Raw genomic sequence first — 24,824 nt, 5'->3', positions numbered from 1 at the left:
CTCATCTGTAGTCCGTCATTAGTATATTTTTCGCGGCGGGGCTTCGATGGCAGCGGCGAGGAACAATAGTGACTTGTAGTTGCCTGGGGGGTAGATTTGATTGATGGACCAGGCTGTGACCTGGCTTCCATGGCACTCTTTCTCTCTTTCTGTTCAAATATCGGCCAGCGGGGTGGTGGTGGGTGCGAGTGAAAGTTTAGTCGGAATAGCCGACGGAAGCCCATATAAAATTAGAGGCAGACCAGCCTATGGACCGGTACTATTTTTCCCCCAGGAAAAAAAGGCGAATGACGGACGACGGAAAGGTACCCACACTGCAGACGGATGACGAATAACGGACGCTCAATTTTTAATAAAACGTCCAGCTCTGCTAATTTACAGTGCTAAAAAATTATGTTCCTCCTAATCTTTAAGGTTATTTTCCATTCCAGGTGCATACCACATTTGGAATGTGTAGATCAAATTATGCATATTAGAGAAGCAAAACAAAACGTTTTGGATTAGGTTTAAATAAAAACAAAATTAAAAACCAATAAAATGTTTATTTTATTTTTATTTAGCACAGTGCTTTTCCCTAATTTTTACTCATGATTTCACTCCGTTCTACACAAAAAAATAAATAAATTCAGAAAAAAGAATTGGTGCCGAGGAAAAGTGATATATGTTTCCAAGTATTTCTTTTGGTATTTATTAGGGATGTCATGACATCCAAATGTCACGATACGGTAATATCACGATGCGAACCTCACGATACGGTATCATGATATCATTATCATGATATTGTGGAAGGATTGGCGATGTATAAAAAGCTCACGATACTGTATAAAAGTTCAAAATATTGTAAACAAAAAAAAGAGCTCATTAAAAAAAAAAAAAAAGAATCACAATATTCTGTTTTTGGTACATAATAATAGCATGCACAAAGAAATAGGCTGGGCCAGTCATGCATTGGCTCAGCAGCGCAAGGCATCATGGTCTATGTAGTTCACAATGTGTTCGGCTGAAGAGGGCCGACGGAGATGATGAATATTTGCAGGTATGACTGATTTCTAGGACCTTTTATTGGTTATATTATTGTTCATATGATCAATAATCTGTTGAATTTCTGTTTAATTTGGTTGGCAGTGTGTCTATGGTTTCTTTAGAACACGAAATACAAAAAAAACAATAGGGACCTCGCTGCTCATGTCCTAATAAAATAAACATGAGCAATTGCATGTAAATGTCTCTCCACAACGCTAATTAGCTGTGGTCCTAATTCTACATATAGTTCAAATAGTACAGTTAACATTGACCTCAATGTACAGTGTATAAATGACCTACAATGACCAAACACCTAATATTGAGGCACTGACTTGCTAATGCACGCACACATTGTGAATCGGGTCAATTTGTGGAGGAACTCAAATGTGTTATGTTCCCCTTCATTTGGCGATTAGCGTGGGTCTTATAACATAGGTGGCAAAAACATGCATCAAATTAAACTGCACTAATAAACTAACCACCAGAGTGTAATGGAACTGCACAAATGCAAAACAACTTGGGCTTTGAAATAGATATGCTGCTATTAATATCGTGATATGACGACGATGATATATCGTGGCAATTTTAATATCGCGATTTTGCCAATATTCTGACATCCCTATTATTTATAGTTTCATAGTATTAGTACAACTCAGCATAGTGTATAGTTGTTGGCTCCATTTTAAAATGCACTGAACATTTACAGTTAAAAAAAAGTTAAGGCCACAGTATCGCCTTCAATTTCAATTACTCCATTATTTTTAAACATGTCAGAAATGCTGGTACAAGCTGCAAAGTTTAATACCAGATAAATGTACTTTCATCTTAATTGTCTTTATAATTCTTTTGTACATACCTTGAAGAATTCTAGAGGTCATATAAGAGCAGGTGCTTGTTGGTGCGATTATGCTGCGATTTACATATGATCTGATAAGTCGAGTAATCGCAACAACGCTGGTGATTAGTCGACTAGCAAAATAATCGTTTGTGGCAGCCCTACTTGACACGCTTCCGCCAAACATCACTGTGTATTGTGTTTTTGGATCGCTGCAGCACTACACTAGCGCACAGAGTATGGGTGCAGGTTATCCTTTGAGAACAAGACCCAAATTGTTATATGCACTCCTGATTATCATGAATACTGTTCCAGAAGGAAAATTATAGTACATTTGGAGTATGTATGAAAAGTCAAAGGTGACAGAACGTATTGCTTTTTTTTAAAAATGAAAACAACCTCTAAATGGTATGATTCTCTCTTTCAGTAATGATGAACATGATCAAAGAAGGTGGTTATAAATGATAGCCTATCCTCTTGAAGTCATCTAATGAATCAACACCTATAAGGGATTTTTAAAATAAATTCAGTCCTGACAATGAGTCACACGGAGATTATAAAACAAAAAATCTTCAAAAGAGCCCTAAAAATAAACAAAAGCTATATTGACAAGAAAATGGGGTCAAAAGTACAACGTCAAATTGGATTTTCCCCGAGTAAGCCTCACGGAGAATCAAACAGACGGAAGTGTGAGAGCTGACTGCAAACATCTTAAAAAAACCTTTCCTCCGAGCATAGCCCTTAGCTATGCATGAATCCAGTTTCACTCTGACACATCAGTCGCCGTGAAGTGTAGCCAGACCTAAAAACAATCTAATCGACAAAAGATTGTTCATTGCTCAACTGCTGTTTTTTCTTGCCAGCACCACAGCATCACAGCACCAGCACCTCCACTCTATAGCACACAAACATCCCTTGATAACTTTGCCCTGTCTCTGGACCTCCCAATTTTGGCATGACTCCATCATGACCTGATTCAACTCCAATGGCTACTGCACGCATGTGCACAAGCACACACACACACACACACACCCGCACACACACCCGCACACCCCCACACACACCAGCACGCACACGAACACACACGCAGAGGCTCTTTACCCAATAGTTGTGTCACCCCCTTAGACTGAGGAAAATGTCCGTCACGGAACCCCGCTAACAGGAGGCCTCCCCTCAACCACAAACTAAGAGTAAAGAATGAGAGAGAGAGAGAGAGAGAGAGAGAGAGAGAGAGAGAGAGAGAGAGAGAGAGAGAGAGAAAAATGTATTACAGCTGCAATAGTAGCTGATGGAGGAAAAGATGAGGGTGGAATGGGGGCCTCGGTGTGAGCATTGACCTACAGAACACTCTCCCACATGTGGAGTCAATTAGGAAAAAACTTGTTTTGTACCAAATGCTGCAAAAGAGAGCGTTTCTGTGTGTGTGTGCGTGTGTGTGCGGGTGTGTGTGTGTGTGTGTGTATGCGAGAGAGGGGGAGAGAGAGCGAGTGTGAGCGAGTATGGGGTAGCAGAGGGAGCATGTTTTTACAAAAACAATCCAAAGAAATAGGCTCCATATACCTTTTATATCGACTTTAAGAACAAAAGAACCTGCAGTTTGATATTTCTGGCTGCTGCTCACCAAGTGAGCATGATTGTAATTATAAAGTAATTGAAGGCAAACACTTATCCTTTAGGGCAGGGGTCGGCAACCCGCGGCTCCTGAGCCACATGCGGGTCTTTGATCTACTGGGGGACTTTGGAAAATAAATAATGAATGCTTAACTTGAACTTGTTTTCATTTTAGTTTATTCGTTTTTCAAATATCATTCTTAATTTGACATTATGGTGCTCTTGTGACATTAAAACAAAAAACATTTGTATTCATTTATTAATTTTTTTGTTGCTCAAAATATGCCACACCTGCAGCCAAGATTTATTGAGCTATTCGACTGCTGGTAGATAAATCATGGATAAGGAAAGAAAATTTTCCAAAGAAAACAGAACATTCAATGCCACGCCCTACATAAACTACAGACAGTCCTCAAATTACGACGTACGCGACCTACGACGTTTCAACTTTACGACGCCCTTGCCTCCTCCGGCATTTTGTCCCCAGCACCATAGTAACTACGTTTACATGCAGTCAATGTTTGGGTTAAGGTCAAAATTCAGATTTCTGAAATATTCTGAATATCCCGTTTACATGAGTGAGCGGGCACAGTTGCTTCGGCATTTGAATAACCCACCGTGACGGCGACGCGCGGCGTTGTGACTCAAATGTACGTCATTTTCGAGTGTTACGTTCAACTCTCAATAAAACACTTGATATTCATGTCACTCACCACAGGAATTAAAAAGCCGGTTTCCACCCCGCTCCAAAAGTGTGCTTTTGTGCTGCGTCTCTGAGCTTGTTTACCTCGGCTTTTGTGTATTTGAAGTGGGTTTCGCGCCAAACACCACACTTTCGTATACAAGCACTTCCTGTATGACAAAGACCAGCATTCCTTGCGGTTGAGCATTCGCAGAGTGTCTCGGTCGTGTCTGTGCGCGCCGGCAGTAGTCTTGCCTTTCTCGCCCTTCTCTCCTTCTTCTCCATCCATCTCTCAGCAGTAATGCTAAGTACAGCATCTTATGCTTTTTATTTGAATGTATTTCCATTTTTTCATACCAAGCATTTTGATGTAAATTTCGACTTCCGAAATCCGACATACGCGAAAATTCGTATTACGCCGCCAGTGTAGGAACGGAACTCGTTTGTTAAATTGAGGACTTCCTGTATATTAAAATACAAACATTGTTCACAAGCTCACAGATGACAGCTAACAATCGTGTGAGTGTGAAGATGAAGGTGACGTCTTGATTACAGCCCTGACGTGCTGACGCTCATGTGCACTAAAGCTCAGGAGCAAAAATCACATTAGGTAAAATGTGTATTTTCATTGGCTATTATCTAGCCTATACATATTTGACAAAGAAAAGTGAACTAGGAGTCCTTGAGTAATACCGTGGTTAAAAAACATGCTCGAGGCATTTTTTTTCTGCAGAGTACCCACTTATTTACATGTACACTGTCAGGAAAGAAGAAGTCAAGCTAACCACAGCCAACAATTGTTCATGCTATGCATGACGGTAACACGCCACTAACGCGGTAAGAAAGCCAACTTCAAAATAACCATATGGACATCAATGCCTCGGTACGCTCCCGGCAGCATGTCGCGGCATAACGGCTGACTTGAATTGTCTTCTGGACTGTGTTTTTCAACAACACGTCATCCGGAAATAACGTTCAATTGCTAATTAAGGGCACTGAAAAAAACAACTTCATTATGCTGACATTGATGTACTAGAGTACATCGCCTGTTGCCAGCGTTTAGCGACGGCTCTAGCACTAGCAGCTACCAATACTTACTTTTCAAAGAGAGTTTTTATACATAAATGACTTGGCACACTGATGCTGACAGCCTGATGCAATTGCCGTTCCTAATGATCACTTTATAACAAACCAGGCTCACTCAAATGTGCTGTTTTAGAAAGCAAAATCACTACTGAGGTTCTGACATTTTTGGGCAGGTTCTGAGATTTGTCTAAAATCTCACCAACGATTTTAGGGAGAAAAAGAGTGTGTTGCTAAGCACGGTTTAAAAAAAAAACTGTAATTACCTAAAAATGAAAAACAGTTGGCCCCTCCATGAGCCGTCATCTTATCGTGGTGGTGGGGGTTTGAGTGTCCCAAAGACCTAAGTTGTCTGGGGTTTTAGGCCCCCATGGGTCACCCATGGCAAACAGGTCCTAGGTGAGGGACCAGACCAAGGACGGCTCAGAGACCCCTTATGATGAATACAATTAAAGGATCCAGTTTTCTCTTGCCCGGACGTGGCTTACGGGGCCATTTTGCAGCCATTGCAAATGAGAATCAGTTTTCAACTTTCAAATAAAAGGTAAATAAAAAGATAAGTAAACAATCAACAACACTTTGACTCTGTTTTTGTAGTTGACACATTTGAATATTGATTGTATATTTTGAAGTTATCAAATATGTTTTAAGATACGCAATAATATAATAACTTTAAAAGTAACATAGTTTGAATTCTATGTTCTAAAGACAGAGTGTGAAGTAAGCTTGGCCAATCATCTTTTGTATAATACTAACAGCTAAGACTATTTTAAGCATACGCATGGATTCACTTGCATTTTATGATTTATTAAATATACCTTAGTTATGCCTAGGGTTGGGCATCATTTGAATTTGGACAAGTCTGGTTCCTAATGATTCTCGATTCCGATTCTTAACAAAAAAAAGTTATTTTGGGGAAAAAAAAAAAAATCACAAAAATGTCTTTGTTCTTCAATTTCATGAATTTTTTACTGTTTGTGAACTTTATTATGAATTACTCAAAGGGCTGTTTTTAACATATATCATCCATCCATCCATTATCTGTACCGCTTCTCCTCACAAGGGTCGCGGGGCGTGCTGGAGCCTATCCCAGCTGTCTTTGGACAGTAGGCGGGGGACACCCTGAACTGGTTGACATATATCATTATATATTTATTTTTTATACTTTTTGTATTTTTTACAAGAGCTTTATTTTTGAGAAGTTGAAGACAATACAATAATGCAGCTGTTACTGAAAGCATGCTACTGAACACCAATTGATTGGCAAACCTTGTCTTGCTTTAGAAAGAAAATATATATGACAAACACAACGCTGCATTTTAAGGGCAAGCAAGGAAAGTCTATCTAATCTAAGCAGTCTATGTAACCATAGGATGTATGTGTATATGTACAGTATGTATGTATATGCTGCAGCTGTGTATGCTATTAGATAAGTATTAGCTGGATATGTGCATTTGTGTGTTGAATTTGTTGGCTCAATGTTAGTATTAGACGTACTTAGCCGATTTTGACTTTGGGTCATGAGTCGCATCGCATCAGTTCTATGGCTAGGCGTCGGCCGAATGAGCCAGCCGGGCCGGCCCGGGCAGGAACAGCCACTCCGCGAAGGGCGACTGCTACCACCGCGGTGTTCCAGCGGCCGCCGATGCTGTGGAGATCCGTGGGGTCCGGCACACGGCCAGTGTCGCCACCGCCGCGGCCCACGCTTGCCGGCCGGCACGAAGCAAGCAAAGGGGCTGACCGAGAGGAGCACGGCAGCTCGAGTGAAGGTGAGCGACGCAGCTTCAGCGGGAGGAGGTGTTGTGCGCCGTGCGCACACTTTTTTTTTTTTTTTTTTTTTTAAATCAGTCTAACTTCATCTTCTTCATCCTTAGAAAAGAAAGCATTTCCTTCCACTGCTATGCAGACGACTGTTAAATCTACATATCCCGGTGAGCAAAAAAGACGCACTCTCGATAAGACCTCTTTTGTCCTGCCTAGCGGACATCAAAGACTGGATGGCAATGAATTTCCTATATTTCAATGAAAAGAAAACAGAAGTTATGGTGTTCGGTCCCAGTGGCTCGTCTCCATCCCACCCTGTTGACCTGGGCCCCCTGTCTTCATATCTAAAGCCAACAGTCTTAAACTTGGGTTTTAAAATGGACAGTGATCTTAAATTGGACCAGCAAATCAGCGCTGTTGTAAAGTCGAACTTCTTTCACTGGCTATGGTAAAGCCCCTCCTTTCCCATCAGCACTTAGAAACGGTCTTCCATGCCTTTGTTACATCTCGGCTAAATTACTGTAATGCATTTTATTTTGGAGTCAGCCAGTCCTCCCTCAAACGTCTCCAGTTGGTCCAAAATGCTGCTGCTGCCTACTAACTGAAGCTCGGAAGATGGAGCATATAACACCAATTCTGGCCTATCTTCACTGGCTCCCAGTGCATTTCAGGGTTCGATTTAAGATTCTCTTATTTGTCTATACATCATTAAATGGCCTTGCCCCGGCGTACCTCTCTGAGCTCCTCCACTCCTACGCACCTTCCCGCAGCCTCAGGTCTGCGGACCAGGCGCTGCTCGAGGTGCCGAGGACCAAGCGGAGCCTCAGAGGGCATCGAGACTTCTCTGTTGCCGGTCCTTCCCTTTGGAATGACCTCCCATTGGATGTTAGCCCCCTCTCTGTCCATGCTTAAAACCCGGTTGAAGACACATTTCTATTCTCTGGCTTTTGATCAGACCTGAAATTTCCGCCTCTTCTCCAGGTGTCAATTGTGTTTTATGTTAATTTATATGCTTTATTTGTTTATATATTTTTTTATTTATATCTTATATATTATTTATATCTATATTTATTAATACTCGTGTATTACAGACTTTTATTGTCTTTATTTATTGTCTACTGTCTGTAAAGTGCTTCGTTACAGCTCTTGCTGTTATGAAATGCGGTATATAAATAAAATTGTATTGTATTGAAACTTAGCACCGACATTCTAAAATCTGAACGGTCCCGGGAGAACCGGAATTAAGGTCCTAGTTCCACTCGATTCCCAGTTCTCAATGCCCAACCCTAGTTGTGCCTACTAGTACTATCATATTGTAACAAGAAATAACGCTAATTTGACAATGTGGGACACTAACCCACTGTGACGTGTGCGCTCAGTGCTAGCAGAATAAACGGACCAAATAAGTTATCATGTGTAATTTAGAGCATGGAACAGCATCGAATTTCAAACAATAACGCAAGGCTATTAACCGTAGCCTACCTATCTTTAGTCGATTTCTGACTGGTTTTGTATACTTCCCATGATGCGCACTGCCGTTGTCTTGACGTGACGTTTCACTTCTGAAACGGATCAAACTTCGGAAAAACGATTACTTTGTCGAATATACCAAATAGAAATTTTTTTTTTTCATGCTTTGTTTTTTGTATTATGTTTAATTACTTTACTTAAACTTCATTTGGCATTTTCTTTAGACTTGAGCTTTAACTGCAATGATGTTTAAGAGTCTTAGGGTGTCAGTAATGAGTAACAAAGGTCATCAGTCTCATTTGCATGATTTACCAAGAACTATGAGTTGCGGTGGAAATGCAAACCACCTGGGCCACAGGAACTTTGTATTACTAGGAATTTATTTTACCAGAAACTAAATGTTCCTGGGTTTGTTGGTGGAAAAGTGGCTAATGTCTCCCAGCTGGCTTAGGAAAACCTCGGGATCCCCCAGGAGGAGCTGGACGATGTGGCAGGGGAGAGAGAAGTCCGGGCTTCCCTGCTTAAGCTGCTGCCCCCGCCACCCGACCTCGGATAAGCAGAAGAAAATGAATGGATAAATGAATGGATGAATGAATGCATGAAAACCAATTGGTCGTTCATTAAGTGGTAATGTGTTTTTTGTCTTCTGTAAATCTGTACTTATAATTGCTCTTTAACCGAGCAAAAAAGATAGCTACATACCTGAAGTGTACTCGTATTTTTACTTGAATTAGAAAACTGACTGCACGCTCCACAGGAGTGAACTCAACTCACAACTCGGGGGGTATACAAATGAGGCAGGTGGGCATTCATTCTATGTCAGTACAGTGGTAACCTCTACTTACGAAATTAATTGGTTCTGGAAGAAATTTCTTAAGTAGAAAATGTTGTAAGTAGAGACGTGTTTTCCATGTAAATGCCCTAATCCATTCGAAGCCCCCAAATATTCAGACATAAATGTTTTATAAAGCATAAAAATGCATCAAAACATGTAACAAATACATGTTACAATTGCACAATAAATAAGAGCTGTGCATAATGTAAAAAACAAAGAATAGAGTAAAGAATAAAAATGATGGTCGTTTACCTTTTAATTGCTGTCCTCATCGCTTTTTGCCCTCTTTGGTTCATGTTCTCTCTCCGAAGTATTTTTTGCCTGGCGTTTTGTAAAGAACTGATTTAATAACATGGCGACTGTCGATACATTACAAGAGGCAATATTTTCCTGTTGAGGCGTTTTGTAACTTGAAAATTTCGTATGAAGAGACGTTCGAAAGTAGAGGTACCTGTGTACCTCTACTCCTGACTTGTGTTAGATTAGGGCCAATTAATAATCAGATACAGTAGGTGACTTGAGCTAGACCGTTGTGTCACTGTGCCCTTTCCTCCTGTTTCGGCATCTTTCTATTTATATGCACTCTGGTAAACATATCTAGTTAGAACCAGTTAAGATCGTAGAGCCACACTTTGTAACATGGGCTAGGCAAAGCTGCCCTCCTGAAAGAATATTTAAAGAATAGCAACCAATTGGACGGATCAGACTTCTTACGCACCTTGCAGTAAAGGATCCACGGCCATGTCTCAATCTTCCTGACATTCATTGAATAGTTCAACTGAGAATATGCAGTCTTCTGGTAGTTACTGTTAATATAACATAGCGAGCATCAAACATAAAAGCAGAGCCGGGGGCGAAACGGCCTGGCCCGCCGGCCCAGACAGACACCCATTTTTGGGGCAGAGGGTGACCCGTTTTAGTCCGGCCCACTAATAGGACCGCATGCGTGTGATGTGGTCGTGAGGCACATCAACCTACTCTGAGATATGGGCAAATGACAAAAATTGCATCCAAACACTTGAAATGCACCACTAGTTAGCCAACTGCAGAGGAGATTTTAAGGACATAGGGTCAGTTGTCCTGATACACTTTAAGATTACATTCAATCTTCTTTACAACACGACAACAGCTTTGCCTTTACAAGCATTACGGTGTAAAGCATGGCAGTGAGATCATTGTTTGTTGTGTGGTCCTCAGTCATGGTTTTCTAAAGTAGAATGCATACATGTCCAGAATTTTGCTCAGCACATTCATGGTGGGAATGGGAACAAATCTAAATTAAAAAGTAGTGTTTAGAATTGTGGCAAAATTCATATATTTTTGTGTCATGGTGCTTTTTTTTTTATGAATTGAATGAATAAGCCACCACCAGTCTGCAAAGTGCTGTCAGTGACAATCATTGATTGGCTGTCAGCCAGGAAATGCAAATCAGTGCATGAGATAGATGAATTTGTAAAATGGTATACAATTTATTTAAGTTCTTTTAACCAAACAATATTGTATTTTTAACTGTATTGCATTGGTTCAAGTAAAACAATTTTCAATGTTTAAAATGCAGTAATATATCAATTCTGAAAGGAAATATGATCCTTTCCACATATATTAACTGTAAAATTAACAATGAATAATTGTTCAGATTTTTACAATATGTTGCCTTGAAATACATACAGATTCATTGTTATTTATATTACAGATTTTTTATGTCATGATTTTACAGCATATTAATGTTAATTTCAGAATTGTCTTTACAGTGCAGGTAGAATAAGCTCCTCACTCACGGTTCTCCAAGCCTGTTCTCTTTTTTTCTTGTCCCGGTACTTGTAGTTAACCGTGTCATATATAGCCCAGTATATATATTGTTTTATATTTTGCTATCTTAATTTTGTGAACATTCTAAAAACTCGACATATTCTGTTTAAACAATTTAAGGGTTATTTCTGTGCATTACTAATCTACATTGACCAATTTGTAAATATGCTTGTTGGTTCTGCATTGTCTGTTGTAGCAAGGGGAGCATCTATTAATGAGACATACAGGGGCACTTATGTGACGTAGCTGCGCTTTTCCCGACAAAGCAGAGACAGCTTCTGTACGGGGGCAGACGGCGGGGTCGCAGGCCGATAATGTTTATGAATAATGACGGAGGGACGAGGCCGGAAAGGTACCCAGGTCGTGAACAGAGGGCGGACCGGCAAAAAAGGGTCAAGTGCCCAGCTCTGCATAAAAGAACCGGGCAAAGATTCCGCCAGAACTTTTCACTTGCATAGTAAATATTCACATTCCAATCCATTTCCACTGTATTACTAATACTTGCCGAAACTACAACGTTTTCAATTCAGATTTTATTGTGCAAGTTTTGACACAACATAAATCTTAAGTATAGGTTATACTGCTTAAAAACCAAAAATGTCAAGTTAATGTTTAGACCAGCAGTGCAAGTATTATCCACAAATTTCACACACCACATGTTTGTGTGTATGGACAAGAATTTTTGCAGTCGAATAGAATTTGTTTGCCTGACTTTGGTGCGTCTGTTCAGTCAAAGACATTGTAAATGTGAGAGTGAACGGTTGTCTGTCTATATATGTGCTATGCAACTGGCTGGCAGGTCAGGGCAACCAGTCTAGGACATGTGCCTTCTGGCACACTAGGTTTATTGGACACAAAAGAGTTATGCGGTGTCTGAAATTTAAGACTAGTTGGGTGGAGGCCCTTTCAGAAGTGGTACTGGCCCCTTAATGTCATAATATAAAACTTTTAAGTTGAGAGATTTTTTGGTATTTAGCGTCTTTGTACTGTATAACTGCATTCATGCAGTCAGTAACACTGACCATGTGAACACATAGAAATAGATTTTTAAAAAAAAGATCACTCACCATTAGCGACACTTCAAGGTGACCAGTCAGATTAAGTTTTTATGAAGGTATGAAGTTAAAGGGACGGTGGGCCCGGATGGCCATGTTTTCACTAACAAGTTCATTTTATATTTTCCTGATCAGGAAAATGGAAAGAGTTGTGATTTTCTATTTTATCAATACATTTGGGAAAAATTAGGAAATAAGTGTGTAGTGGCAACTCTTACTGCTTTCTTGCCACTGTAGGAACAACCAGTTTGACGCGACAGATATCTTCCCTCTCAGACTTTTCGGATCTCGTTTACTGAAAAGGAAAATAAATACAAACACAAACCAAATCCTCGCCTATTCCTATTATAGTCAACTTGTCAACATATGTTCGATGATTCTTTCATGTGTCTAACGTTGTCGGTCAGAAAACTGTGTGACCACCACCCGACCTTCTGAATGAGAATGAATGGCACGTCACATGACCAATATATAATCAACTAATACTACGTACGTGCGTTACTTAGGGGTGATTAAACACGGTTTCCTACATAATACAAAACTAATATTCCCTCTTTCATAAATTTACACATTGTGCATCAAAAAATAATATTTAAGAAAATAATAATAATGAATTCAAAACAAAAACAAACATACTTTTTCAATATGGCCCTTACATTTCCGGCCCCTAATTGTTTACGCTATGGGCTGAACAATTACCCAATATGAAATAGCACAAGAGCCATCAAACTATGAAAGCTAAAAAAAAATCAATTCAGTCCAGTGTAAAAGTCCTTGAAATCTTCATGTCGTCTCCTGAATCAAGCAGAGCTTACTCACTGGTCTGTCCAACTGACTGGTCTTCATCTGTACAACAACTCGCCTCACCACACCTTGTGCATCAGGCAAGGTTCTTGTGACCCAGCCCATCATCCAGGAATTGCGTGGTGCAGCATCGTCCACTATCAAGACGACTTGAAAGTTCCTCCTGGGTCTTGACCACTTCTGTCGAATCTGGAGTAATGGCAAGTACTCTTTGAGCCATCTGGTCCAAAACAGGTCTGCAATATATTGCAACTACGGCCATTTTCTTCGAGCATACTCGTCATCTCGGGAGAAGATTCCAGGAGGAATGCTGGGTTGTGCTTTCAAGAGTAGTAAGTGATTTGGCGTCAAAACGTCAAGATCACGGGGGTCGTCTGATGTCAGGGTGAAAGGTCTGCTGTTAATGATGGACTCCACCTCACACATTACGGTTAACAGACTCTCATCATCCAGTAACTGTTGTTTGACAATTGATTTCAAGATCTTCCGTACTGTGCGAATCTGTTTTTCCCACACGCCACCATGATGAGAAGCTGCAGGGGTATTAAAGATCCACTTCACTCCTTTATCCATCAATGCATAGGCAATTTGCCATTGGTTCAATTCTCGAAGAGACTCACGTAGCTCTAGCTCAGTGGCAACAAAATTGGTTCCATTGTCTGAACGCATTATCTTGGCTTGATCTTTTCTGCATATAAAGCGGCGGAGCGCATTGATGCACGAATCGGTGTCCAGACTATGGGCAATCTCGATGTGGACAGCCCTTGTGGTGAGGCAGGTAAAGAGTACGCCATACCTCTTTTCATGGCTTCGTCCCCTCTTCACCTCGAAAGGCCCCAAAAAGTCCACCCCTACGTTCGTAAACGGAGGCTGATCTGGTATAATGCGATCCAATGGCAGATCTTCCATTTTTTGCTCTCCCGTTCGACTGTTGAACCTTCTACAGACAGTACATCTTGAAATGATGCCTCTGATTGCTGAACTTACTTGAAGTATCCAGTACTTGGTGCACAGCTTGGCCAACATGTAGTTACGTCCACAATGTCCTATTTCTTTGTGGACATGTTGCAAGATGAGAGCAGCGATCCGGAAACTCCTGCAAAGAATTACAGGGTGCTTTGTCACTTCTGGCAGTGACAGTTTGGAGAGACGTCCGCCTACTCGCATGATTCCATCCTTCAGAAAGGGATCCAGTTTGTAGATTGGGCTAGTCTTCCTCAAATGTCCACTGTTTCGTAGAGCTAACATTTCTTCCGGGTTAGTTTGTTGCTGACTAACCCGTATCAGCTCATTCTCAGCCTCTTCTAGGTCTTCTATGGTGAGCAAGGTTGGCTGAAATGTCATCCTAAATTTTCTTATGTGCTCTGTTGCCAGCTGCTCTTGGTGGTTTGGCTGGCTCTCAGTCAATCTGACTTTGTCCATGAAGACCTTACTTTCTTCCCTTAGGTTCAACTTCAACTGTTTCAGCTTGAAAATCCACACCACTTCTCTTTTCAGCTTCATCCATTCATAGTAATGCAGGACTAACTCATTTAAGGCCAGTGCCTTTTCCTGTCGATCCTTTTCAACATTCACAGCACATGATTTGACTTTGGGATCATCTTGGGGTAGGTCTTTCAGATAAGGCACTTCAGGCCAATCTTTGTGAGACTTCAGAAGGAAACTTGGGCCTAGCAACCATGTCTTGCTTTCAATGAAATTTTTCACTTTCATTCCCCTTGAAGCTTGGTCTGCTGAGTTGTCTCTGGACTTCACATAATGCCACTGGCAAGGATGGCTACGTTCTCTTATCACAGTGACCCTGTTTGCGACAAACGTCTTAAGGCGGCTGTGTTTGTGCTCAATGTATCTCAAAACTGTGGTGCTGTCGATCCAAAGGATGGAATCTTGGAGTGGCACTTGCAGTTCACGTCGCAACATCTGATCCATCTTGACAGCCACCACTGCAGCTCTCAGTTCCAGCCGCGGGATTGTGACACGTTACAAAGGAGCTACCTTTGCTTTTCCCATCAAAAGACACTTCTCCCCATGTGCCATAGCCAGTCTCTGATGCATCGGCGAAATGGTGTAATTGTGCTGATTGCACAGGTCCAAAGGTCACTGGATTCACGCACCTTACTGTGAATCCCTCCAACAGATTCATCTCTGCCAACCATTTATGCCATCTGCGGGCATGACAGTCCTTGATCTCTTGATCCCAGCCGCATTTTTCTTCACATAGGGTCCTTAGGATCTGCTTTGCGGGCAGAGTAACTGGCACCACGAACCCTAGGGGGTCGTATAATGCGCTGACTATAGACAGAATCCTGCGCCTTGTCATAGGCCTTTCAAGAACATTCAGTTGAAACTTGAAACTGTCTGAGATGGTGCACCATTGGACACCCAAAGCTTGCTCCATGGGAGGCATGTTGTGGCTTAGGTCCATGTCTTTCATACCGATTGCACGATCTTTTTCCTGGATGGTCGACAGAACAGCTTTACTGGAACTGACCCACTTAGTCAACTTAAAACCACCCAAGGCACATAAGGCTCTTAGATTCTTCACGAGCTGAATTGCTTGAGCCTCTGAGGGGACTGACTTCAAGCAGTCATCGACGTAAAAGTTGCAGAGAATGTTATCAGCTGCTTCTGTGCTTGCTGTTCCCCTGTTGTCTTCTCCTGTTTTCCTCAAGGCGTAAGATGAGCAACTGGGTGGAGACATAGCACCGAAAAGGTGAACAGTCATTCTGGATTCTTCCATCTTTTCACTTAGGTTGCCCTCTGGCCACCACAGAAAATGTAGAAGATCAGCATCCTCTATAGGCACTTTAACCTGATAGAACATGGCCTTGACATCTGCCATCAGCGCCACTGGTTCTTGCCTGAATCTGACGAGAACACCAATCAGGGTATTGGTAAGATTCGGGCCCTGCAGCAACTCATCGTTTAGAGAGACTCCTCTGTTGGTTGCTGTGCAATCAAAGACCACGCAAGTCTTTTTTTTTCTTAGGGTGGAACACCCCGTGGTGGGGAATGTACCACACCTTGCCATCATCACGCTGCAACTGCTCTTTGGGAACCTTGACAGCATATTTTTTCAATGACATCCTTCATGAATGTCTTGTAGTCTTCATGGAACCTTGCGTCTCTTTTCAATTTCCTTTTCAGGTTGATGCCGCATTGTTCTGCGATACAGTGATTGTTTGACATTCTGACTGCCTCATCTTTCAGTGGCAGGCTCACACAGTAATGCCCATCCACCAGTCTGGCTGAACTGCTCACCAGAGACATGAACTTGCAGTCCTCCTGTGACATTTCTTCTTTATCTTCATAGTCACGCTCTGGGAAATTTGTGTTGTACTGTTGTCTTATCATCTGTTCTATTTCAACAACTGAAAGATAATTAACTGTGTGGCTCTCATCAGCGTCGCTCTCTTTCACACTTCGTAGAGGCCCGTTTATCACCCAGCCTAAGGATGTTCGGACTGCATAAGGACCACCTCCTTCACTATGAACCACTTGCCATGGTTCCATGGCCTTCGGGACGTTGGTGCCTGTGAGCAGGCCAACCTCAGAATTAATCTGAGGCAGAGACACATCTTTCAGATAAGGCCAACATGCAATGTATTCCTGCTTGGGTATGTTCTTTTTCTGAACTGGTATGAAGCTGTGGGTGTATACCCTGGACAATTCTATGTATACGTCTTCCTCCACACCACACACTTCTAAGTCTGACAGGACAAATGTCTTCAACATATTACTATCACCTGCTCTGCTACAGCTCATGGTGGTGGTGAAGAATTTGTGTTCGTCTGCCCTTGAGTTTCAGGTTTCGTAGAAGGTCTTCAGTGCAAAAGCTTGTGGTGCTGCCAGGATCCATAAAAGCATACGTTTTCACATATCTATCACTCCTCTTAGATTTGACCTTAACAGGCAAAACAGCTAATGCACATTTGCTTCCCACCCCAAAATAGGAACAAGCTTCATTAGACACACATGCGTTGGAGATTTCCTCACTCTCAAGGTTGTCCTCTTTCTTTCTTTCAGCGGCCACGCTGTCTTCTTTTTCCTTATCAACGGGCACACTGTCTCCTTTTTTTTCCATGTGCAACAGGTCTGGATATATTTGCGAACATGTTTGACACCTTTTCTTTTTGCAGTCTTTGCTGAGGTGTCCTGGGAAAAGACATCCGAAACACAGGCTTTTGGATTTTAGAAAATCCAAGATTTTCTGTAGTGGTTGTCCTCTAATTTTCCTGCACTCTGCCAAAATATGTTTGTTTTGGCAATAGACACAAGGCTTCTGAAAAGCGACTAACAGTTTTTTTAACTGTCATATTTTGTTCCTTTTCTTCTTGCGGCGCTTGAACTCCAGTAGCAAAACTGCAATTTCCCTTCTGACTACTTTTCCTGGCATGATAGTCCCTTTTGCTCTTCCCTTCCTTTATTGCATGAGGCTCAGACATACTTCCAAATAGGGGATTTGTGATGATCTTTTCCTGGCGATCAATGAACTCGACCAAGGCTGAGAATCTTGCACGTCCTCTCCCCTTCTCTTCAATTTCAAAAGCAGTCACTCTCCACTTCGTACGCAATTTATAGGGAAGCTTAGAAAGAACAGCTTGCATATTAGTGGGGTGGTCCATCTCCTGCATGAACTCCAAGTCTCCCATTGTGTTCTTACAGCCAGTTAGGAACAGCGCATAGGCATTTAGCGCTTTACCATCTTCTTGTTTGATGCTAGGCCAATTCAATGCCTTCTCCACATAAGCATTTGCTATCTTTAACCCGTTGCCGTAGTGTTTCTTCAAGAGTCTTCTAGCTTCCTTGCAGCCTTTTTCAGATGGCATATGCTCACAGCTACGGACTAGTTCAGTCGCTTCCCCACTGGTATGTTGCTCTAGGTAGTAGAACATGTCTTGATAGGTATCAGCTTTGCTCTCAACAGCACGTTTGAATGATCTAATGAACGACTTGTAAGTGAGCGGGTCACCAGAACCTCTTTACGTGGTAAGGTTAACAAATTGTGCTGTTTAACAAGCATCTCTGTGATGACATTTTGTCTTTGTAACACCTGATAGAGGTCGTTGTCATCATTCATTTGTCTTGCAACCTGTCTCTGGTTGCTACCAACTGGCTGGTGTAATCCAGGACCAGTGCTCCCTGCTACTCTTCCCACTGATGGCTGTTCACGATCATCATTTTCCTCCTTCACCTGGCGTCTTGAGGACGCGCTGGAGACATAGCTGCTCGTCCCATCATCATATGACTCCAAAACGTTCAATTTCGCTGGTGACTCTGCAAGCGCTCTTTCCACTTCCAACTTCTCTTTCCTAGCCTTTAACTGTGCTTCTTCCAGCTCCAAAGCCTGCTTTTGTTCCAATACTGCTGCTCCTGAGAGAAGAGCCGCGTGCTCTGCTGCCTCTTTGGTGCATACAGCTGACACAGAGATCCTTAATGATCTTCTTGACACACCTGAGGCTGATTCACCTTTAATCGTATGTCTACAATGCTGTAGATTAATTTGTGAAACACTATCGCCCACATCAATGCCATCTTGTAGTTAAACATCTGAAGGTGCAATCGGAAACACTTTTATTTTCTCACACTGATGACTGACTCAATCCAAAGAATTTTCCATGTATTCCTTTAACGCAGTTAATTTGTTACTGAACCATTCCTGATCCACTTTCCTTGATTCCTCATCCAACAAAGGAATTATGGCATCATTCACTTCTTCTATTTCTTTATGCATGTGGCACACATCACTTTGCAAGAGATTCTGAATTATGTATACATCTCCATTATTTTGCATTAGCCTATCTATTTCGTTCATCTTGGCTGTGAGTCTGCCAAGCTTTCCTTTTCTCCTTCCAATCAGACGATGCAATTTGTCTTGCAAGGCCTTTTCAGTGGGCTTTGGTGCCCTCTTCTGGCCAAAATCGGCGGTTGTCTGTTCCTTCTCTAGATCGTCTGCCATGATTATTAATTGTGCACAATTCACTAGCAAATGTCCAAATAAGTGAACCTTTCCAACATCAAATGCTACTGTCTTTTAAATTCCTACCGTTCTAACCTTGTTCGGTCGGAGTCACTGGAGGGACCGATTACAAACTTTTCATTGGAAATCGTTGTACTTTCATTGCTTATAATGTCCAAAAACGGTGATCAATTGGCACCAAACTTTATGTGGACATCCTTACTAATGACCACTTCAACATATCGAAAGGATTAACTTCTCCGTGGCTGATTTATAAGAATGAGGAAATGTGGAAGTGAGCATGAGCTACATAGATTTATGCTGGAATGAGCGCACACTGCCTCTTTGCTTAAAAAAAAAACTGCTTCTTTGCTGATCACGGTTAGGACGAGCGAGGCATTTAATACCAGTCAGGATATTTAAGAGACTTAAGTGGGAATGAGTGGACGTGCACATTTATTTGGATGAGGAATGGCCACAGTTTTTCGACCGACAACACGTCGTGGAACGTAACAGCCGAAACAGTACGTTCCAATGCGGCCACAATCGGCTGTACAGTCAGCCTCCTCGCTGGAACTTTTTGTTTGCTGAACATTGATGCTTGTTGGCGGCTGCAAGCGGTGTCGGACAACGCACGCAACTGCTTGGGAGGCAACCCCGCGACATGAAGACACAGGCTCATGATCACCTCCACACGCTGCACGGACAGTAAGGAGCAAATGTTGTTGTGCTAACGCTTTTTGTTTTAACAGCCTGAAGCTAGTTGTTGCTATTAGCCGTACCGTTATCCTACCTTTAGCCGGGGAGGGAAGGGGGTGGGGGTATAAAGCTCCAATCTGCCTGCCCTGCTGCAAGCTGCCGTCTCCCTCCTGGGAGTTGACACGAGTTTAGCGTCGCTAAATGTCCAAAATATAAACCAGTCGGGGTTCATGTGCGCATTCATGCTCTTGTCCGCTTCAGCCTGTGTAAGTGGAGAAGGGATCGCCACAGTATTTTTGATTTCGTGGAGGTGATCATGATGAGATCACGTTTTATGTCAATAAATCCAAACTATTGTGCAGAACACTTTTCTACTTTTACAGGTTGAAGTGGACAAGAGTAGTAATGTGCATTTGAATTTTGGTGGCGATCGGTCGCCGTTTTAGACAACAGAACTGACAAAGCGAGCAATATTCCCACGCTTGGCTCCCTCCCGTGACGTGGACAGCTGAGACCGAAAACATAACATAAGCCACGCCCCAAAAAGGGGCGGGGAAATTTGTCGTAAACCTAATCGCAAAAGAAGTCCTTAAATCACTCCAGAATCTTTTGAGGTGGGAATTTTAGTATTGATATAATTTTTACATGCAAACCATATATTATATAAGTGCCAATGTTAAGATCATCCAAGTGTCACTTTAAGTGTTTATGAAGGTAACAACACAGTGTTGTAAAGCAGTGGTCTCCAACCACCGGGCCACAGAACAGATGAAAGAAAAAAAACGTATGGTACTGAACTTATTTATTATCCGAGGTTTAATTTTGAAAATGTACCGAATTCTCTATGTTACATCAGTCTATGACTGACTCTTGACGCATGTCAAGATGCTAATTGTCTCAATTGCATAGGGCTACTATTAAACCCACAAGATAGCAAAATAAGTTTAAAAAAAAAAAAAAAAGACATATTTGGAAAGTTTCTTTGCAATGGGGAAAAGGCTCAGTGAGGATTTAACACAAGAACCTCTACCCAAGAAGAAAAAGAAAGGTGCATTTCACAGATAACATCAGGAGACCTATTTGAAATATGGATTTATCGCAACAGGTGATTCCCATTAACCACACCCGCTCTGCACAATATGCGGCGAATGGCTCTACAATGAGTCAAAGAAGCCTTTAAAACTGATTTGTCAACAAATTTACGGGTCTTGAGAGCGTCATACGTGATGGCTAATGGCATTGTTAAGGCTAAAAAGTCATTAAATATTGGTGGGAAAAAAATTGATTTGTGTTTATTGTTGTAGCATTCACCTTTCAAGGACGCACACTGGAAAAGGCACAAAAAAATTCTCTCTTCAAAAACCAACACCTTTGACGGGTCGTAATTCTCGTGACAGCAGCCCATTCTTTAATTGCTTAACAATCTGCTTATCACACAGGTCACTATCTCTCTCTCCCCTCTTGCTCGACCGCAACTCCAAGAGCTACAAATGCCATTGGTGTAGACACACATTCAGCCTCCCCATGCATTTGATTTTCTAAAGAGGGCAGGGCATCCATTCAGTAAACAAGACTGAGCATTGGCTCAGTGTTGTTTACTGAACTTTCGGTGTTATATAAAAATGAGATTCATCTTAAATTAAAGATGGAATTAACCTAAAATACCCTTATATTTTGCTCCATCCATCAACAACCAATGACACAATAACTTCACTACCCAACTTTAAAAAGTCCACAGATGGCACAAAAAAGCGAAATACTCCAATATTCTTACATTTTAGAGCACAAATGTTAAAGTCAAGGTTTTCTACGGCCCCTGCGATGATATTGATTTATTATTAGATCCGGCCCGCAGCAAGCCGGTGTGAGTAGCTGATGTGATTGGGTCCTTCGTGCCTGCGAATGACGTCACGCTTTAAAATATATAGTAGCGTCTTCCAAGAACACAGACGTAGTTTAATTATCACCTTTTTATTAGTCCAACCAGCTACTGTGGGCCACAGCCGACGCCAAAACAGTACGACAACCGTTCAGTCAAAAAAGAGCCATGGCTCCCATCTTCGTCCTCGGCTCCTGTCGCTCGCATGCCCTCCCATTCAGCGAGCCGCTCGATGCATTCATGAACCTCGGAAACAACACAACTTGGCAAGACATACATTCGACCACAACACAGATAACCCAATTCGTTACACTATTTCTGTCATATATTTATTTGCATCTATGTTTGCCACCCCCTGGCTGTTGTTATAACGAACATTACCGCAACTTTTGCGAGGATCGTCCATCGGTTGTCTACGTGCCGACTGAAGACTTCACGCCACTTTTCGTGGCTTTCAGAATTTGATTGTGGTGAAAGGTTATTTGGAGTAAAACACTCTTCATTAAGAATTACTTCATGTTAGAAATCCCACGTTGTTTTAGTATTCGCAATTGTTGGCATTTGATAATAAATTCATTGAGTTTCGATGTAGTTCTGAGATGTCCCACACTGTGAGCAGGCATTGAATGCTCCTCAAGCGCTCAGTGTTAATAGCGAGAGACGTGGTTTCTTTTCATTTTCCTCCTTTGACACAGCTAGCTAGTAGTTTGTTTGTACCAGCAAACTCAGTAGTTGCAGATTTCCGGTGTTTCACCACGTTTGTTGTTGTGTGTAAATGTTAAAAGGTGAGTTTAATCATTTAGGTTCGTGTCAGGTAACTGCTGTACATAACCTTGATATGTTCTCGTGAGTGATGTCACGTTGATGAACCCTATTTAGTTATTTTGGCTAGTATGCTTACTATTCTAGTGATGAAACGTGAATGTGTATTGTATGTATTGTTTGGTTGTTTAATTTCTTAATGCAGTGAATTGTAATGTTCAAGCATATTGTTAACTAATGGATATGCATTGGATGATGTTGCTAGGTTATTGTTTGTTTGTGTTGTAGCAGACCACAATAAATAGACGTGCCAAATGGAATACGGGCCTGCGTTTTCTGAAAGGAGCACCCACATTCATACCTTGCCACTCTAAAATAGAGTCACCTGGAGACATCATACCAATGACGTGATCCTCTCCGTTTTACTTCACATTATGTACAGTTCATACAATCTTGCAGCCCAAGTCAACCAGAAAACAGTTTCCTGTTTGGCAGGAGAAACGCAAACGTTCCACTGATCTTGTTTCACAAGACGGGCAGCGGCTTCTTCTCGGGTCAAAAGCAGAAGTGACGTACGACCTGCCTCGCAAAAGTAGCAGTAATGCACTTTATTTTATTTTTCATTTAGCAACTCGGAACATAAAAACACAACAGCCAGTGGGGTGACAAACAGAGGCAAAGAAATAGATTACAGAAATATAAAGCGTGACATCATCAGCAGGCGCGAATGACCCGATCCAATCTTGACATCTTGACATGAAAAAATTTCAATGAACATTCTATCAGTCCGGCCCTTGGCTTGTCGCAAAAATTTTTATTTGGCCCTCCATCAATTTGACTTTGACACCCCTGTTTTAGAGGGTCTCTCCAACTAATGCGTCTTATGCAGCTTTAAACAAGTGATTTCCGATCTGTTTCTCGTGACTGCTAAGGTAGTCCTCTATTGTAGTGGAAAATTGACCACCCCAAACTGAGGCAAGTAGGGCCAAGTATACAGCTGTGGCAAACTGAGTACATACAGTGCAGTGGAAAAGGGGCTTCAGTGTTGAAAAGTCTCCACCCCCCACCGTGAACAAGACAGGAGTCAACGAGCTTATGTTCTCAAAACAACACACAGACTGGGAAGAAGTAGACGTGGACATGTGTCTTCTTACCAGCTGAACATACGCTACTTTATAGTCAGGCTGCTTCACCCTCTGGTTAAGGTGATTCCTCTTCTTGTTGGAACCTGGCAAATGAAGAACAGCTGATATTACTTAGATATGTATTGTGTAATCATCCCATAATGCCAATATGAAATGTGAGACAGTCATACATTTACATGGCACAGAATAAAATCTAATTAGGGCATTTGGTTAACTGAAACCAGACCTTTAAAATACATTTAAAGACAAGTGAACTGACAACACTGAAAACAGGATTTCTATTAGTCAGACTAATAGACACTGATTATTTGATCTTCATTACATACATGTTATAGAAAACACAACATTTAAGTCCCAATGGAAAATGGTATATTTTCCATAACAAATACCTAGTTGTAACTCTCCATCACAAAACGCAATGTATACTTAGACATGATGCTCAATAAACAACAAATCAGACCAAACACAGATTATTTCTTTATTTTTCAGTTCTGGTGTATTAGATTATTTTTGTTGTTTATTCAAATTTGGAAAATGAGGAACTTTCAACTTTACCGTAACATTCGAACACATGGCATCTGCCTAGGGGTGGGCGATATGCCAATATTAGATCTTTAAGCGGTTTAGCGTGTTCACGATCTCATAAAGCCGAAAGATCGTTTGATCGTCCACATTGCATATTCTAAACAGTTTAGCTCTATGGCGGCGCAAAGCCGCTGACGCATATACCCGACCAACCAATCACAGCACGCACAGTGCACCGTACATGACATTACCCGCTTCCCTGTTTGTTTGTATAGCGGGAGGCTATAGCGGAAAGTCACCACGAAGCAGAGTTGGTTCTGAAAAGAAACTCCACATCCACAGTGTCGATTTGGTTTGGCTTTTCCTCGGAGGAGAAAGCGCAAACCAGTTATTTGCAAAGATTGCAGAGACTCGGTTCGGACATCAGCGCCGACAGCCAAAGCAAACGGAGATCAGACCATTGGTAGCCGGAGAAAGCCGCTCGCTCCAAGCTAACGCAACCCACGGTAACACAGTCATTTAACAAAGGCACTCCATAAGAAGAAAAAACAAGCAAGCAGTGTAAAGAAGTAACTGAGGCAGTGACTTATTACCTTGCTGAAGACATGATTCCCATTAAAACAGTGGAAAACAAGGGGTTTAAAAGTCTCTTCAAAGCTTCAAAGCTGTGTTTTTATGTTTACCTTTTATGTTTACATTCACTGCACATTTTGATAAAAATTTTCACTATTAAAATTAAAACCAGTTCATAAAGCTTAGCTGTCTTAAAATGTTTTTTTTTTCTTTTAGAGTTTTGTATACATTTTAAATATGTTTTATATGTTTAACATGAGGACAATGGTCAGAAATGTGCAATTTAGTCTTAAAAAAATGATATAAAAAGA

General features: G+C 41.5%; 1 protein-coding gene across 1 annotated transcript in view; it reads right to left on the bottom strand.

Moving 5' to 3' along the window:
- The window catches only part of mrpl23 (mitochondrial ribosomal protein L23), an 80,625-nt gene that overhangs the window by 30,224 nt on the left and 25,577 nt on the right, over positions 1-24,824 (bottom strand). Inside the window, exon 4 of the mRNA XM_086029295.1 lies at positions 23,425-23,498. Coding sequence (XP_085885421.1) covers positions 23,425-23,498 — 74 coding nt within the window. The remainder of the gene's footprint in view (positions 1-23,424; positions 23,499-24,824) is intronic.

The sequence above is a fragment of the Filicampus tigris genome, chromosome 4 (genome assembly GCF_054856515.1).
Source record: "Filicampus tigris isolate MCC_2025a chromosome 4, RoL_Ftig_1.0, whole genome shotgun sequence".
NCBI classification, from domain to species: Eukaryota; Metazoa; Chordata; class Actinopteri; order Syngnathiformes; family Syngnathidae; genus Filicampus; species Filicampus tigris.
This window is presented reverse-complemented; position numbering and strand designations above follow the sequence as displayed.